The 17372-nt window shown below is 38.0% G+C and overlaps 3 protein-coding genes across 3 annotated transcripts; 1 reads left to right on the top strand and 2 right to left on the bottom strand.

Moving 5' to 3' along the window:
* Positions 1–1004: 1004 nt before the first annotated feature.
* Positions 1005–5184, top strand: SSK2 (Suppressor of Sensor Kinase (SLN1); the record flags this gene model as incomplete). Its single annotated transcript, XM_049255899.1, has 2 exons — positions 1005–2860; positions 2913–5184. 2 exons carry the CDS (start codon positions 1005–1007, stop codon positions 5182–5184), a joined length of 4128 nt encoding a protein of 1375 aa, XP_049105128.1.
* A 763-nt stretch (positions 5185–5947) lies between these two features.
* Positions 5948–7104, bottom strand: LOZ57_006883 (uncharacterized protein; the record flags this gene model as incomplete). The annotated part of the gene is made up of 4 exons (XM_049255898.1): positions 5948–6014; positions 6067–6424; positions 6488–6638; positions 6700–7104. The coding sequence occupies 4 exons, from the start codon at positions 7102–7104 to the stop codon at positions 5948–5950; spliced, it is 981 nt and encodes a 326-aa protein (XP_049105127.1).
* A 652-nt stretch (positions 7105–7756) lies between these two features.
* MNH1 (Protein mago nashi) lies at positions 7757–8567 on the bottom strand (the record flags this gene model as incomplete). The annotated part of the gene is made up of 6 exons (XM_049255897.1): positions 7757–7948; positions 8007–8094; positions 8153–8216; positions 8269–8364; positions 8425–8462; positions 8521–8567. The coding sequence occupies 6 exons, from the start codon at positions 8565–8567 to the stop codon at positions 7757–7759; spliced, it is 525 nt and encodes a 174-aa protein (XP_049105126.1).
* Between the last annotated feature and the right edge of the window lie 8805 nt (positions 8568–17372).

The following is a 17372-nucleotide window of genomic DNA, read 5'->3' as shown; positions in this document are numbered from 1 at the left end:
TAGCTTTCAATTAAGAAGCATTCATCACATTTCTAGCATCTATAGCTTTCAGATGTTCTTTTTTACAGTTTCTTCAGTTTTTTCAGAAGAAAGAAAATTCTCTATAACAGATTCTTAAAGTTCAGAATGCATTTTTTTTATCAGATCAATGTACAATCACAATCAGTGAAGATTTGCTAAATACTTAATGTCTTTAATTCATTCTTCTCAGTTATCAGAACTATTCAGCATAACAACTCTTCTAGATAATTTGTTCATTTTTAATTAATTATTGAAGTTGAGACATTGACTCTAGATTATGATTTTCCATAGACTTAAATTAGTAAAATATAAATGTGTTAGATCTTCATGAACTCTGCAATTAAGATTTAAGCTTAAATAGAGAGTTCAATGTATGATCTCAAAATACTTAATAATGATTTCTATTTAGAAGAGTAACAAGAGTAAAATAAAGTATCTTGAACATATCTTTAGATAATAATCAAATTCTTGAAAGAGTTCAGACTCATAACTATTGAATGACACAGAAGCATGTAATGATCATGTGACTGAGTGTTCATAATATTGCATCTGATCTGCTTCTAATGAACAAGATATAAATACTTATAGATGAACATACTATAACTGAGGCTATGGGAAAAACATATGAAAAACCCTAGCAAACCTCCACCAGCCTGATAGATAAAGATAATGAAATTGGTACTGTGGTTGAGAAGAGAAGATGGCAAGCCTACAGTTCTCCAGTTCCTCCTTCAGGGACCTGGTCACCTGACAAGTCACCTGACTCCTGCTCAACAGAAGCTGTCGTTGGGTGAGATCGGGCGTTCGGTGAGGAATTACGTTATGGTATAGACTCCCAGACACATGATCATCACGTGTTAATGTGTCGTCTGATAAATCTCCACATGATTGGGGTCCCTGCAAACTAACGAGCGTCCCGTCAAGAAGAAGTCCAGACTCGCTGCCAATGATACGGTGATGGCCCTGCTGCAAACTAACGGACTATGGAGCGTCGGAGATCTTCCCTACACGATCCAGAATCTTCAACAGCCTCCGAGTATTACTCGTCCCATCCTCCGTTCGCCCTTCCTGCACGGCACGACTCCGATAACGATATCCAGGACCTCGATGACTCGCAAGATGTGCCTTTGACAACCTCTTCGGTACCGGGCGTCAATCCAACAAGTCCAGGGTATCGAAATCCGCCAATTCTCCCACCCCCTCTAGGGTATTCTCAATGGTCCCCGGAAGTACCCAGGCACGCCCGCAGTGGTAGTGGGGGAGGCTCGGCCCCTATTCTTGAAAGACAAATTTCATCCGACATGTCTGATCGTGAACTCCGGCCGCAGCGACCGAACGGTCCAGCAAGAACACCTTCCAATACATATGCACCGCCGCGCAGACCTCCACAATTCTCTATACACTCGAGCGGCCAGCTCCCCTATGCGGCCAAACGACCCGCCCGACGAGATCCTAACGCACAGTACCGTGCCCAAGAAAAAGCCTACGTTCAGAGAGTGAGGCAAGGGCCGCCGAATGAATGGTTTAATTCTAATACACAAATACCAGGTCTACCAGATATCGATTTGGATTTAGAGGACGAATCACCTTCATCGGAAGCTCAGTTTGATAATGACCCTGACGATGCTGAAGCACACTTGGTATTGGAGAATGATAACGTACAACCCACCCTGGAAGAGCTCCAAAACCCGAAAATTCGGGAGAAATTGGAATGGCATTCTATGTTGGCGTCCGTATTGAAGGGAGATGTCATTAAGCAAGAAAAACGACGTTTGATTGGAACCGGTGAGCCCAAGAGTCTCAGCGACATAAATGATGAGGTTTGGATAGGAATCCGGGCAAGATCTTGCGGCCGACCAGAAGCTCTGCAAAAAAAGATCCTAGAGTACGAAAGATCTCTTGTCGCTCCGGTACTCGAAGAAATTGTTTCATTCAAAATCAAAGGCGAGGCAGAAATTGGAAAGCCACCCTTGGACCAAGTTGAAGATATAGTCGCAAAAATTGAGAAAGTTGAGAGCTTATATTCAGCCAGGCGCGAACTTGCCATTCATCATAAACGTGCAGGATCCGCAGAATTTATTGCCAGTTGCGATGCAGTTATATCATGGCACAATACCACACAGCTCATCAATACTCAGTTTGCCATTCTTCAGAGATGGGTCGGCAACGAGGAATTGAATTTTAATTTACCGCTAATGAGGCCGTCTCACGCCGCGGATCTTGCAGACGAAGGATCTTTCCTTGATCGCATTATGAAAGAGGATGGTCTCAAATCCCTTCAGGGGGATGGCATTGTGGTAGATGCAAAAGGGCGCACCAGGAAGAATAGTATGCTAGACGGGATTGGCGAAGTCATCAGAAAGGCTAAAAGTACTCTAATTCGGAATTCCGAAGCATTCGCAGAGCGACACTTACCGCCTTATATCGAGGAATTACTCATCTTGATCAGTTTTCCATCTCGTCTCATTTTGGAAGTTATTCGTGTCCGCCTTTCATATGCCAAGAAGATGAAGGATCCCGGACAACAGTCACCCATGTTGCTTGATCAGATGATTGTGCAGTTCCAAATTTTAATGAAGATTGCTGTCGAAATTAAGCAAAGGTACTTGATTGTCTCTGAACCAGAGCCTGGGTGGGAGCTCCCGCCATGTTTCGAGGAAAATTTTGACACTGTCGTTGTTGATGCTTTAAAATACTATTTCAAGCTTCTGAACTGGAAGCTAAGTGCCAATAAAAACACGTTTAAAGAAGCTGAAATTCTTGAACAGGAATGGGATTTTTCCAATGAAATTGGCCGTCAGCTTGAAGGTGGAGATATTGAAGTTGCAGAGCAATTCAGGTACAGTTACCGCTCTTTCACGGTACAGGATTAGTCTAACCGGGCTCTCAAGTACTTTGACGGCTAAAGCTCTGCAGCGGCTGATGCTTCATTTCGAACGTGAGCTTCTTAGCAAGCCTGAAGAAGACGCCGTCGAGTCAGAAAAGCGATATAAGCAAATTCTTGATTCTGTTCGAGTGCGACAGAGAAAACTGTTCCGGTTTTCTCGATTTCTTCGTCAGCGATTTGAAAATGCAACGGAGTTTCAACTAAAGGAAGAAATAATTGACACGTTCTCCGAGGCACTATTGGCATCTGGTCATTTTATTGTCACATCTGTGGACTCCGTAGGTCAAAAGGGGGTGTGCTTAATTGCCTCTCCTTCTTTATATGGGCGACCGAAAGATATTCAGTCAATTCTTGGAACATCTTTTCGAGCCGATGATGTTCCAGAAGACCCCTCGAATCCATATATTTTAGTAATTCGTGCTATACGCCCTTTCCCCTGGAACGGAAAAAGGATGGAAGTTGATCTTTTAGAGCACCCGACGGATGTTCGGCTTGGAAAATTACGACTTGTAGCCGACGGTTCCCAGCAGCGCCTTCAAGACGCCAGAACGGAACTTACTCGATTGACCGGGTTGGAGTTCGATGTCACAGTTGGTGAACGGGCTAATCTTGGGCGAGTGAATCTCGAACTGAATAAAATCCAAAAGACCGCTTGGAAACTCTCAAACACCATTATCGATAGCGTGGAGATTATTAGAAAGCAAAACCAGGGTTCTGGAAACCAGGAGCTAATTCAGTCTTGCTACGCCTTTGCCACTGAGTTTGGCAAGCGATCCCTAATGTATATGGAGCCAACTCGACGCTCAACAAATCATAGTAAATTGGTAAGGCTAGCACTTGACTGGGTTTCCTTTGTTTGTGATGATTGTGATGCTGCTGATCGGAAAACCTTCAAGTGGGCTGTTGCAGCCCTGGAGTTTGCTATGGTCATAACCCACGGGCATAGCATTACCTCTCTTTGCGATGAAGATTATCATTTGCTACGTGTCAAAGTCGCGGGCTGTATGTCGACATTAATTTCTCACTTCGACATCATGGGTGCCCGATCGACTTTAGCTGCTAAGGCAGAGAAACAACAACTAGGCTTCGGAAAACTTGATTTAAGTAGAGCTTTAAGCGACGCAGACGCAGCCCAGGCAGTGCATGAGTTGCGATGCTTGCGCATTGGTGAGCTTGAGCAGTTCAGATTGGAGTCTGACGGTAAGCGGCGGCCACTTGGCAGAGTGCTTGAAGGCGTCAACGAAGCGGATCGGTCTCTCACAGTGTTATCATCATCGGCAACGAACGTCACATTACGGTGGCAGCAAGGTCAGTTTATTGGAGGAGGCACCTCAGGTTCGGTCTACGCTGCGATTGATCTTGATACAAGCTACTTGATGGCGGTTAAGGAAATCAAACTTCAAGAACCTTCAGTAATACCAGGTGCCGCTCAACAGATTCGAGACGAAATGGCGGTTCTTGAAGTACTCGATCACCCAAACGTTGTTTCTTATCGCGGAATTGAAGTCCATCGTGATAAAGTTTATATTTTTATGGAATACTGCTCTGGTGGATCCTTGGCCACGTTGCTTGAACATGGTAGAATCGAGGATGAAACTGTCATAATGGTCTATGCTCTTCAGTTACTTGAGGGTCTGGCATATTTACATCAGGCCGGCATTGTTCACCGGGATATCAAACCTGCTAATATTCTTCTGGATCATAATGGCGTGATTAAATATGTGGACTTTGGGGCAGCGATGATTATTGCACGGCAAGGGAAAACACTGGCTGCTATGGATCACTACGGTGGAAATTACAAAGATGCAAGCGGCATAGCCAAAGACACCCATAGTCAACGAAAAAATCAAAAGTCTGTGACAGGTACTCCCATGTATATGTCACCGGAGCTCGTTCGGGGAGAAATCGGCCATTCTGGTGGTCGCCACGGTTCTATGGATATCTGGTCCCTGGGTTGCGTGATTTTGGAAATGGCCACCGGCTTACGCCCATGGTCCGGAATTGATAACGAATGGGCCATCATGTACAAAATTGCCCAAGGGAATCAGCCTCACCTTCCAACGCCGGACCAATTGAGCGAAATGGGCATTGATTTCGTTAAGCGATGTTTTGAAATCGATCCTGCCAAAAGACCAAGTGCGGTTGAACTGTTACAACATGAGTGGATTGTCACTATAAGGCAACAGGTTGTTGCTGAACCACAGACGCCTATCAGTGAGAGTGGAAGCCAGTCGTCAAGTTCGGTCACCAGTCGGCAGAATTCAAGCATGTTTTGATTTCTTACCCTGGCCTGGAGCGAAGATATTGTCCGGTAGCTCCTTATCTGTCCTACACAACGTTCATCATTGAGTCTGTACAGACCTTCGACATTTGTCCCCCTTTTAATCTTTATACTAACCCAACTTTGTACCGAAGTCGCGTATTGCCATCCGATCTACACATTCTCGACAATAGTAGGGCATCAAAGAAGCCCACCCGTCCTTGTATTTGTTCTACTTGTATATAATTGCCAACACGGCATGGTAATGGGCAACCACATAAGTCAATAATGATCACATTTGAAAATAATCTGGCAATACAGATAGCAGCCACAAGTCTGACGATGAGAAATAGCGAATGTTGCATGGAGTAAGGAATCATAATTCATTATTAACAATGTACGGAGTAGCAAAGAGGACGATGCGTGTCCAGCCGGTACAATTGTAACAACGGCGAGATACAAGATAGAACACCAAAGCTCCAATCGACAAATTTTCGCGCCCTAGGTAAAAGGGAGGGCATATCCGAGAGGGGATCTTACCATGGCAGAAGTCAGGTGCATCAAAAATCGTATACCAACGTATCGACAAAATAAAAACCGGGTGGATATCATATCAAAAAGAAAAGGGATAGGGAAAAAAAGATCCCATAGAATTATAGTTGCGTGTGAAGTATCTTGTACTGGAAAAAACAAACCCCACTATTCGCCTGTTGGTCGTGTGAATCATGATGGCAGGCGATGAGCTGCAACTAATATCAAGTTGACCGCAAGTCCTGCTTTCAGCGAAATTCCATAGCGCCAAAACACCCTCGGTTTTCAACATGTTTAAGCTCTAGCTGCTGGTACCTGTAAAAATGCTTAGTGAAATTAAGATAGAAGGGATATTAGAGAACTGTACTTTTCACTCTTTGCATGGAAGTATATTCCACTCACAGTTCCTTTGACCTGATTAAAGCAAATGTAGTAAAAACCTTCAAAGCTGGCACCATTTATAGTTCTCACGCGGTGGTCAGGAACCAGAAAGTATTCCTTCCACCTCATGAAAATATGCTCCCTTTGTGCAAAGTTCTTATAGGTAAAATCGGGCTTTTTGGCGATCTTTGCGATAGGTCGCCATGCGGGAAAACGTGCCCAGTGGTGCATGTCGGTTTTGTCTGTTGCACCCCATGAATGGTGCTGAGTTTGGAATGTGTGTTTGGTGCCTATAATTTCACCCTCAAAATATGTTGTAAGGGTAGGATGGTCTTCGGTTAGACCTAGTAAAGAAATTTTAAAGTTAAATCCCGGGAGAGACAAGAGGGTTGATCAATTCAACCAACCTTGAATACGAAGATAACCACAAAGAAATGATTCTTCCATGTTGACGTCTTTGATCTCCACATCCACATTATAGACTTGACGATCAGATTGCTGGGTTCCAACGAACTTACTACCAGCCCGCAAGAAGGAACAAGGATGGTCAGGGAGGAGCTAATGAAGATGACAGTTAAGAAAATTATTCATTGCTAATAGAGAGTTGCAAGCATATTACCCTAATGTTGGAGAATTCACGGCTCAGCGAGGTCACATAGGAAGGAGTAGATATGGATGACATGTGAGATGGTGATCCGGGTCGTTCGTCCTTGATCTGGGTCGACTGGCTTAATACCGAGGCTGTAGGACTTGCGAGATCAACTGTAACGTCATTTTCCGCTTTTATATCGCTGAGAGCGTGCATTGAAAGTTGGTCCATCGAAGGGGCATCCTGGAGGGAAGCTGCAAGCTCCGGCTGTAGGTCCGACACCGCAATCAACGCGGTACTATGAAACGTATCATCTGTAGAGATATTCCAGCTGTCTGATCGGTCGGCGATTTCAGGAGGGCATGTTCCTCGCGCAGACAATGAGTCAAGTGGGAGCGATGGCAGCTGTGAAGATGTGATACTGGGAGTCGGCATGAGAGGCAATGTCGGCGATATGGGCTGGATGAATATATGTATGAAGCGGTTGCGTCGGATTGGAGCCAAGCAGACAAACGAGCGGCGAGACAACCAAGAAAGACCAAGGCCCGTTTGTAGAGCGAGACAAGAAGAAAAAGAAACAAGTATTCAACGCATTAAAGAGTCCGAAAAAGTCATTGCAAGCTGTATTCGTCGTAAACTAGGAGGAGGCGAATTTGAGGGCGGTGGTGAGGTCGTGTACAAGGATGGCTCAAGTCGCCAGCACTAACTACTCCGTACATAAGGTTCTAGTTGGCCCACGTAGTTAGTTAAGTCAACAAACTAAACTAAAAAGTAAACCGCGAGTATTGCGGGGAAGCAGAGGCCCTGGCCCGTTGATCACGACCTCTTCTAAATACTATATACACACATACTGCCCAGCGCTAGCATCCGTATCTTCTGGTTGTTACAGCTCGGAGTAGACTCGCGCCCCCACATTGTCGCTTTGGAATGCTGGGACTACCAGCAATGGCTTGTTTCGTCTGTAGGCATTCCCGGAACAATTACCAACAGTGCTTGTACTTTCAACCCCCCCCCCAAATAAAACCAATTCATCAAACCACCATCCCTAGTAATATGGTCTTCTATCACACTATCACTCTAGATAGGTTTAATCTGCAAAGCGATCATAGCTCAATAGGGCATTCGGCACGTAGGACATTGTCGCGGCACTTACTTTAAAATGCAGCGAGATCAAAGAGAAAACAAAAGCTTTCAAATCTTGTACCAGATAATAAAACACCCGTAAGCCCTCCGGGTCCGCAGATTCGGTCACGTCGACAAGAGACCCTATTTTCGCCGTCTAGTTGCAAATAGGAGTCAGTTTCCCAAATTCGCGCGAGAGTAAACAGGCAGTCTACCTCAAACGAGATATGTTCGCTTCCAAGCTTAATCTCTAATTCCTGGCGCCCGTCTTTGTTTTTCTGCGGCCATTTCGAGTCATCTTCTCTATGTGCGGCTTAGCAAGGGGTACGTTTCCGGCAAATATGGGAATTTAGGTGCCGACTTTAAAATCTCGCTGTCCTTAATAATTCGCTTGAGCTCTGAGATCATAAGAGAACTCACGCACACTGATAGCTGTTTAGCTTAACAATCCATGGCGCAGAAAGAACCCTAGCTCACTTTCTTTGCGAATTAACGAGTCATTTCGATAATTCGAATTGTTCGCGTAGCGTACAGCAGCACTGCGGCCATCGCCTACAGTTCGGAAATCGAATTCTAAGCCGGTAAGCAATTGGCCCAATGGGGGCTGTCAGTGTGCTCGCATTGGTTTCTCACCTAAGAACTCATGCCCAAACCGCCCAGAGTGCCCCGAGCTAGCCGGCATATGTCAGCAGCTGAGGAAATCTGGGAAACCACAGGATTATATCTTACTAGTAGCGAAGATAAAAGGGCTCGTTTTGAGTATTGACATTAGACATGTTTGTTGTCTACTTGGCTGTGCGCAATTGTGAGGTGTTGATGCAGTTTTGGATGCGAAAAGGCTAGTTATTGTACTAGGCAAATAACTAACATAATTCATCACCAAACGACCTAACCCACAAAGTGACCAATTTTTCTACCATAGACCTCTACTTTCAAAATTCAATAAAATGACCAACAAAGCTGCTATTAAATTGGCAATTGAAGATCTGCACTTGCAGAAGACTTCTAATTATGCCAAAACTGTTAAAAAGTATGAAATCAATGTAACTACATTGGTGCATCACTTTAAGAACATACAAGTCTCTAGATGCAAATCTGTCTCTCTATATTCAAGAAATCTTACAGATGTACAGAAAGAAGCTCTTCTAGAGCATATTGACACTCTTACAAACTGTGAATTTTCTGCTATGCCTCAGCTTTTATGAAATCTAGCAAATGAAATTCTACAAAATGATGTAGAATTCAACTGAGTCTCTCACTTTATTGAACATCATGAAAATCAGCTTGTCAGTGTTTTTCTACAGAATATTGATCAAAAGAGAAAAGCTGCTGACAATTCTATGTACTATTCTTCATTTTTTGACCTAGTAATATTTCTTGATTTTATTGATTTGATGTTGATTTTCACTGAGTTAAGACTAACTATACAAATTTCTATAGCTTTGAGAAAAAATCAAGAAATATAATCTTAAATCTGTGAATATTTACAATTTCAATGAAAAAGACTTTATTATAGAACTAGCAAATACATTTAAAAGAGTAGTCTCTTTACAAACTTATAAGTGTGATGAAATATTGAGTGCTGTACAGAATGACAGCTGAAAGTTCATCTCTCTATTTACATGCATCTGTGCTGATGAATTCTTCACTACATCAGCTCTCATTTACAAGAGAGATTCTAGAGACATGCAAGATACTTAACTCACTGATTTTGACTGTGAAAAGAATCAAACTTACTTTACTGCATCAGAAAATGAATGAATCAATGATGAATATGAGATCTGCTGACTAAAATTATTCAATAAAGAGACTAGAGTCAAAGCTGATTCTGCAGACAGCAAGCAGAGTAGACATCTACTTATACTGAATAAACACATCTCTCATATTAATATGCAGTTCATTGATTTTGCTGATAAGAATAAGATTCTACTGCTTATTCTTCCATTCAGCTCTACACACTGTTTACAGTCTCTAGATATTGAACTTTTTGAACCAATACAGCACTATTATTTAAAGAAACTAAACAACTTTCTTCAGTAAGACATGGACTTTATTAAAATGACAAAATCAAATTTCTACATCTTGTTCAAACCCACATATGCAGCAGCTTTTACATCAGAAAATATATTATTCACATTTGCAGATGCTGACATCTGACTAGACTGACTGTTGGAGTCTCTTTGAAATCCCAATGGGACAAGACTGAATGTTAATTCCAATTGAGTTGATCCCAATCTCTTTCCAAAATTTGAAAATTGATCCCAATTCCATTCTAAAATATGAAAACAAGTCCCATTCCCTTCCCAGTTTCAAATTTTCTATGTTATGTCCCATCTCTGGATTTCCCTATTCCTAAAACAACTTTAATTTTTTTTCAAACTTTATTTTGAAAGTGTATTTTTACACCAAAATATGACAAAATAGAAAAATTGGCACATCAAGTCAAAATGCATATATACATTTGTATATGATTTTGGTACTAAAAATAGTATAAAATAAGATTTTATTTTAAGTTTAGGGAAATTGGAGATCTCTATCTCTAATTAAATAATTCCAATCTCTTTAAATTAAGTCTCATTCTCATCTCAGTACTTGAAACTCAAGTCTCAGTCTCATCTCAGTTTGAACTATCAATTCCCAGTCCCATCTCAATTTTTCATTAGTGCATTAGGGATGGGATCTCAGTTGGGAAATCTCTGTTTCTGTGGTCAGTCTACATCTGACTGTTAGACTCTAATAGAGTGCTCAAATCTATACATTTTAAGACTTCAGACACTCAGAGAGCTGCTCTAGAGTCTACTACATTTACTACATGTCAGAAAGTAGACAGACTACTAGACTATTTGAAGAGAGTCAATGCCATCTCTGAGCATAGATAAGTCTATCATGCTCTAGAGAAAATAGTGCTGGAAAAAGTAATTATAAAGACTGAAAGAGATGGTCTAGCTGCAGCTCTAAAAGTTGAAAAGAAGCATTATCAGTGTGGCAAAGTATTAAATCTTTTTGATCTTAAACAAGCTGATAAAGCTCAATTCTTTTCCTCTTCAAAGATTGCAGAAATGAGAGTCAAAATCATAGAAAAAGAGCAGAAGAAGAATAGAAGAATACAGAAGAAATAAAAAAAACTTTAACTGACTATATTAAGAGAAAATCAGACTGCTGAGTGCACTGAGCAGTGTGCAATTTATGAAGAAAAATAACTAGCAAAAAGACTTGAAAAAGAGATGAATAAAGCTGCAGCTGCAGCTTGCAGACAGACTGAAAAGAATACTAGAGAAACACATAAAGCTCTGAAACAGACAGTAAAGAAAGAATGAGCTCCACAGCACAAAAAAACTTAAAAAGAGAAGACTGTGCAGAAAATCTGTCAAAAAGATCTAATGTCAGAGACTTCTACTTTGTCTACACACTCTGCAGAGTCTGTAATATTCAAAAAGACTCTAGAAAAGCTCTCTATAACTCTAACAAGCTTACAATTGAGCTCTCAAACACCAAAGCAAGATTTTGCAATCACTTCAGAGTCCAAGAAGTCAGAAATGTCAGTCACACACAAAGATCAAGCTATTAGACCACTTTGTTGATTTTTGAATTAATCATACTAATTTCTATGTTTTATTCCTTTCCTACTTGCTGTAACTAATAGCTTAATTAATTTTACTATGTGGTTGTTTGTAAGATGGCAGCCTATAAGATAGGTGCTAAAGAACAATTTACCAAGCCTACAGTGTAAGAAAAGAAACTAAGTTGCACTTATAGTATCAAAGTAGTATTGCTATATGCACAGTAAGAGAAGAACTCATCACTGACCTTCTGTGGGAGAAGACTGATGTGGCTTTAAGTACTAGTGAGATTAGGGCTATGCTAACTAATAAGATACTAGCTCTTAGGGCAGGCCTAGCCTACAGTGGGCATGACATTGTTGAAAAATTGTATTTTGAAGGTGTAGTGGTAATTTCATAAGAAGCAGTTGTTGGGTGAGATTGAATGTTTGATGAGAAATTATGTTAGTGATTGAGTTGCCTCACTGTCTCATACTGTCAGATCTTCCACTTTGAATGAGTCAGAAATGGGCTAGGCCCAATGTAGTGTAACATAGTTATAAGCTTTGAAGCTAGATCCTTACAGATAATTTCTGCCACATTTTGTAAAAGATCTGAGCTGATTTTTTACAATTTGTTAGAATTCTCTGATTAGATATTAAACTTAGTGAAATTTTGAATGTTTAAAACAGTCTGCTCAACATTTTTAAGTGTTTACTCTTCATGCAGTTCATATTTTATCAACAGAATACTTTTATAGTTATTTTTATTAAATCTTAAATACTTAAATTAGTTATTTATCTTTGAAATCTTGCTTTTTTATTCAGAATCATTTAGTAAAATGATTACATATTATTTTTCTTTATTTCAATTGAATCAATTTTTAAATATTTTTAAGTTCAACTTTCAGTAAATAGTTTCTTATTTAATTAATAGTTAGAATTCAGTATATTCTGACTGGACTCACTATTGGAATTTCTTTGAGATTTCAATGAAACAAGACTGAAAGTCAAACTCAATTCAGTTAATCTCAATCTCTTCTCAAAATTTGAAAGTTGGTCTCAATTTCAGTTCAAAATATGAATAAAAGTTCCATTCTCTTCTCAGTTTCAAATTTTATATTTTAAGTTTCATTTCTAAATTTCTCTATCTCTAAAACAACTTTAATTTTTTCTCAAACTTTATTTTGAAAGTGTATTTTTACATCAAAATATGACAAAATTGAAAAATTGACACATTAAGTCAAAATGCATATATACATTTATATATGATTTTGATACTAAAAATAGTATAAAATAAGATTTTATTTTAAGTTTAGGAAAAATGAAAATATTTATCTTTAATTGAATAATCTCAATGTCTTTAAATTAAGTTTCAGTATTTGAAACTCAAGTCTCAGTTTCATCTCAGTTTGAACTATTAAGTCTTGGTTCCATCTCAATTTTCTATTAGTGCATAAGAGATGGGATTTCAATTGAAAAATCTCTGTCTCTGTGGTCAGCCTAGCTCAGTTTACACTTTACAGATTAATTTTCATAGTTTTGTGTTAATAAAAATTTCTTTTAAATAAAGTTATAAACTTATAATTCTTGAAAGATGTTCTTCATCATCTGTTAAAATTAAATAAATATTTATTAAAGTATAAAAGAATTAATATTATATTTTAACTAGACTGACTATTGAGTAGACTGACCATTGAAGTCTCTTTGAGATTTCAATGAGATAAGACTGAATGTTAATTTCAATTGAGTTGATTTCAATTCTTTCTCAAAATTTAAAAATTAGTTTCAATTTCATTCTAAAATATGAATAATGATTTCATTTTCTTTTCAGTTTTAAATTTTCTATGTTATGTCTCATTTCTAGATTTCTCTATTTCTAAAACAACTTTAATTTTCTTTCAAATCTTATTTTGAAAGTGTATTTTTACACCAAAATATGACAAAATAGAAAAATTGGCACATTGAGTCAAAATGCATATATACATTTATACATGATTTTGGTACTAAAGATAGTATAAAATAAGATTTTATTTTAAGTTTAGGAAAATTGAGAATCTCCATTTCTAATTAAATAATCTCAATCTCTTTAAATCAAGTCCCATTCTCATCCCAGTACTTGAAACTTAAGTTCCAGTTCCATCCCAATTTTCAATTAGTGCATTAGAGATGGAATCTCAGTTGGAAAATCTCTATCTCTGTGATCAGTCTACTGTTGGGGTCTCTTTGGAATCTCAATGAGACAAGACCAAATGTCAATCTCAATTGAGTTGATTCCAATGTCTTCCCAAAATTTGAAAATTAGTCTCAATCCCATTCCAAAATATGAATAAAAGTTCCATTCCCTTCCCAGTTTCAAATTTTCTATGTTATGTCCCATCTCTAGATTTCCCTATCTCTAAAACAACTTTAATTTTTTTTCAAACTTTATTTTGAAAATGTATTTTTACACCAAAATATGACAAAATAGAACAATTGGCACATCAAGTCAAAATGCATATATACATTTGTATATGATTTTGATACTAAAAATAGTATAAAATAAGATTTAATCTTAAGTTTAGACAAATTGAGAATCTCTATCTCTAATTAAATAATCTCAATCTCTTTAAATTAAGTTCCATTTCTATTTCAGTACTTGAAACTCAAGTCCCAGTTCCATTTCAGTTTTAATCATCAAGTTCCAGTTCCATTTCAGTTTTTCATTAGTGTATTAGAAATGGGATTTCAGTTGGAAAATCTCTGTCCCCAAAGTCAGTCTAATTTTAACTACTCTAGTATTTTTAAGTGTTCATTTCTTCATTAATTTAATCAGAAATTCAAAGTAAAGAATTGAACTTATTTTATGTATTTAAATAAAAAGTTAATAATTTAATTAATGTGTTAGAAAGAAATAACTTCTTCTAAATTGCAGTGATTTATAGTCAGAGTTTTTAGCATGTAATATTAAATCTGATAGTGTATCTTTGTAAGACTTCACACTGCAGTCATGTTACATTAATTTTTTCATTCAAAAGAGATTTGTAAAATCTTCTTAATACTTAGATGATCATACTTCATGTTATTTGAGATTTATAATCTTCATGACTGATTATATAATCTTACTAACATAGCTGAACATACAAAATCTGCCACAAATGCTTCATTATAAAGATCAGTGACAATATATTTAGAGACTATAGATACTGTTGTAGTAATATAAGACATCTCTCTGTAAGACTTCATATTTATAAGACTCTGTGCTGCAGTCATCTTATGTTCATCTCATTATTTGAAAGAGATTCATAAAATCTTCTTCACTTAGATGATCATGCTTCATGTCACATCTCTCTGATATTCTATTGATTTTCTTCAGCTCTGATATCCACCTCCAAAAAGTCAAAACCAATTGTCAGTTGAGGTCACCAACAGCAAATTCAATTGCAACTCAGCCAGAACAAGTTCTTTTTTAATTCAATTTGATGTCTCTGATTCTCTGATCAATTCTCTACCTCTCTGTTATTCTATTGATTTTCTCCAGGCCCAATTTTGACTTCCAAAAAGTCAGAACCATTTGCCAGTTGGGATCAGAAAAGATAATTTCAATCACAACTCAGTCAACACAGAATCTTTTCAGAATCAGTTTGATGTCTCTGATTCTCTGATCAATTCTCTATCTTTCTGTTATTCCATCAATTTTCTCTGGCTCTGATTTTCACTTTCAAAATGTCAAAACCATTTGTCAGTTGAGATCAGCAAAGATAATTTCAATCACAACTTAAACAAAACAACTCTTCTCTCCTTCTTATTTGTTCCAAAGACATAGACTCTCCCAGTCACTGATCCCTGCATCCATCAGCTAGTGATGGTTAAAATTGCTCTTTTATAGTTAGAATAATCATACTAGGCTTGTTGATTTTCTAGCAAAGAAGAAGACTTTTTACTTGCATATCATAACAGTTTCTTTCAGTTCTTCTGCAGTTGGAATTTGACTTTGCCTTGAGATACATTAGTGTCTTGCAAAGAAGAATTAGAATTGTAATCTGAGATTGAAAAAGAACTAAATTATCTTGAATCTTAGATAGTGATTCTGAGATTCTGATAAAGTTGCTTGTCACTCTTCAAAAAGACAAGAAGAGATTTTTTCCTGGACTTAACTTCTCAGATAGACAGAAACAGCACATAAGTCATTCATTTTCTGTGATTAACATAAGATATAGGAACTAAAGTTACACTCTTGAAGTGTGAGACTAGTTGATATATTGAACTGAGATTACAAGTGGTTTACTTAAGTCTTTTCTACTAAAAAGACTTTCAGTTTGACAATTCTCTTGAAAAATTGTTAGTGGGTTCTCTTAGTCAAGTACACATACTCATCTGGCTTCATAAGTTTTCTTTTGTTATCTTGCACCATTCCCCCCAGTTTCAGAGTAATCCTAAAATAAACTGCTCTAATAGTTGAGGAACATGCCATCTATTACTGCTATTTTTGTTCAGGGAATTTTGAAAACTTTGACTTTTTCTTGACTGATTTCTGTCAAAACTTAGTCTTAGTTTCCCTGTTCTCTTGAAAAACTGGGATTAGTTTTTGGGAGATTTCTATTCTGAGAGGAAAAAATCTCTCTAGATAAGTTTCCAACTGAAACAAATCAAAATGTCCTCTATCTCCACTTCTCTCTCTCTGAATTCTGAACAAGAACTTAAATCAGTTCTCAAAGTTCTTGCACAAGAATGTCAGAAAGAAAATCATGTTCTTGTTCAAAAGAATTAAACTCTTGCATTCTCAGTCTTCAAAAGATTCTCTTCTTTCAAAAGGAAAAAGATATCTTCTGTTTTCAGTTTGAAAATGACAATGACAGGCTGAATCTTTTGAAAAAGAGACTCAAAAAGTTGGAAAGTCTGTCTAGAAGTTCAGAATCTTCAGTTTCTTCTTCAAATTCCATCTCTTCTGTGTCTTCTCTGCCTTCTGTGACTGTGAATACAGTTTCAGAGAAATCAAGTGCTGAATGTAAATTCAGTTACTCTGAAGCTGTTAAGCAAAATCTACAAAAACAGTCAACAGTCTCTTCCTCTTCAACTTGTACTTCTGAGACTGGGAAATCAAAGTCTGGTTTGAGAAACCCAAGAGAAAACAGACTGGTTTTTAGAGTCAATTCTGAAATTGCTGAAAGAATTCAAAATAAGGCCTACTTTATCAGAAACAGAATCAATGATGTCTTTGTAAATGCCAAAATTACTGAAAAATCAGTGGTCTCTTCAGTTGTTAAATCTTTTAAGAGACTTTTGGCAATCAATGATGTCTTTGTGAATACACAGCACTTAATATGGAACACCATCAATTCTAAGTCAAATTTAATGAAAATATATTCATTGGAAAGCTCTTGTTTCATTTAGTTATTCTCTTCATTTTCACCTGGCAATTCACTGTGGTGGGTGGGAAATCTCACACCAAAGACTGGGTTGTCAGTTTTGGCTACTCAGACACTTTGTCTGGTCACCACAACACAATCATCTTCACTACAGCTCTGAAACATTGGAAATTAATTTCTTTTGTGTTAAAGAATCTATATTCAAGAGGAAAATACTTGCATCCTCAAACTGATTAAGAATTCACTCAGTTTTGGTGGCTCTCCATCAGTCTTTCACAGTGAAAAGTTTTTGTGTTCCTGGCTTACTAAGTCTTAACCAGCAACATCAAAGCTGAATTGAAGTCTGAACTTACATAATTATTCCACCAAACTCTGTTATACCCCATCAAAGTGGTACAACTGCAGAACACAGCCAAAATTCCAGCAGAACATAGAAATTTGATCACAACTCAGCCAAAACAAAATCTTTTTAAATTCAGTTGGATATCTCTGATTCTCTGATCAATTCTCTACCTCCCTGATATCCTATCGATTTTCCCCGGCCCTGATTTTCACTTCCGAAAAGTCAAAACCATTTGCCAGTTGGGGTCAGCAAAGATAAATTCAACCACAACTCAGTCAAGACAAGATCTCTTCAAAATTGGTTTGATATCTCTGATTCTCTGATCAATTCTCTATCTCTCTGATATTCTATC

This window comes from Ophidiomyces ophidiicola, assembly GCF_022830035.1.
Source record: "Ophidiomyces ophidiicola strain CBS 122913 chromosome Unknown scaffold_69, whole genome shotgun sequence".
Classification (NCBI taxonomy): domain Eukaryota; kingdom Fungi; phylum Ascomycota; class Eurotiomycetes; order Onygenales; family Onygenaceae; genus Ophidiomyces; species Ophidiomyces ophidiicola.
Note: the sequence above shows the minus strand (reverse complement) of the source record. Positions and strands in the feature narration are given on the sequence as shown.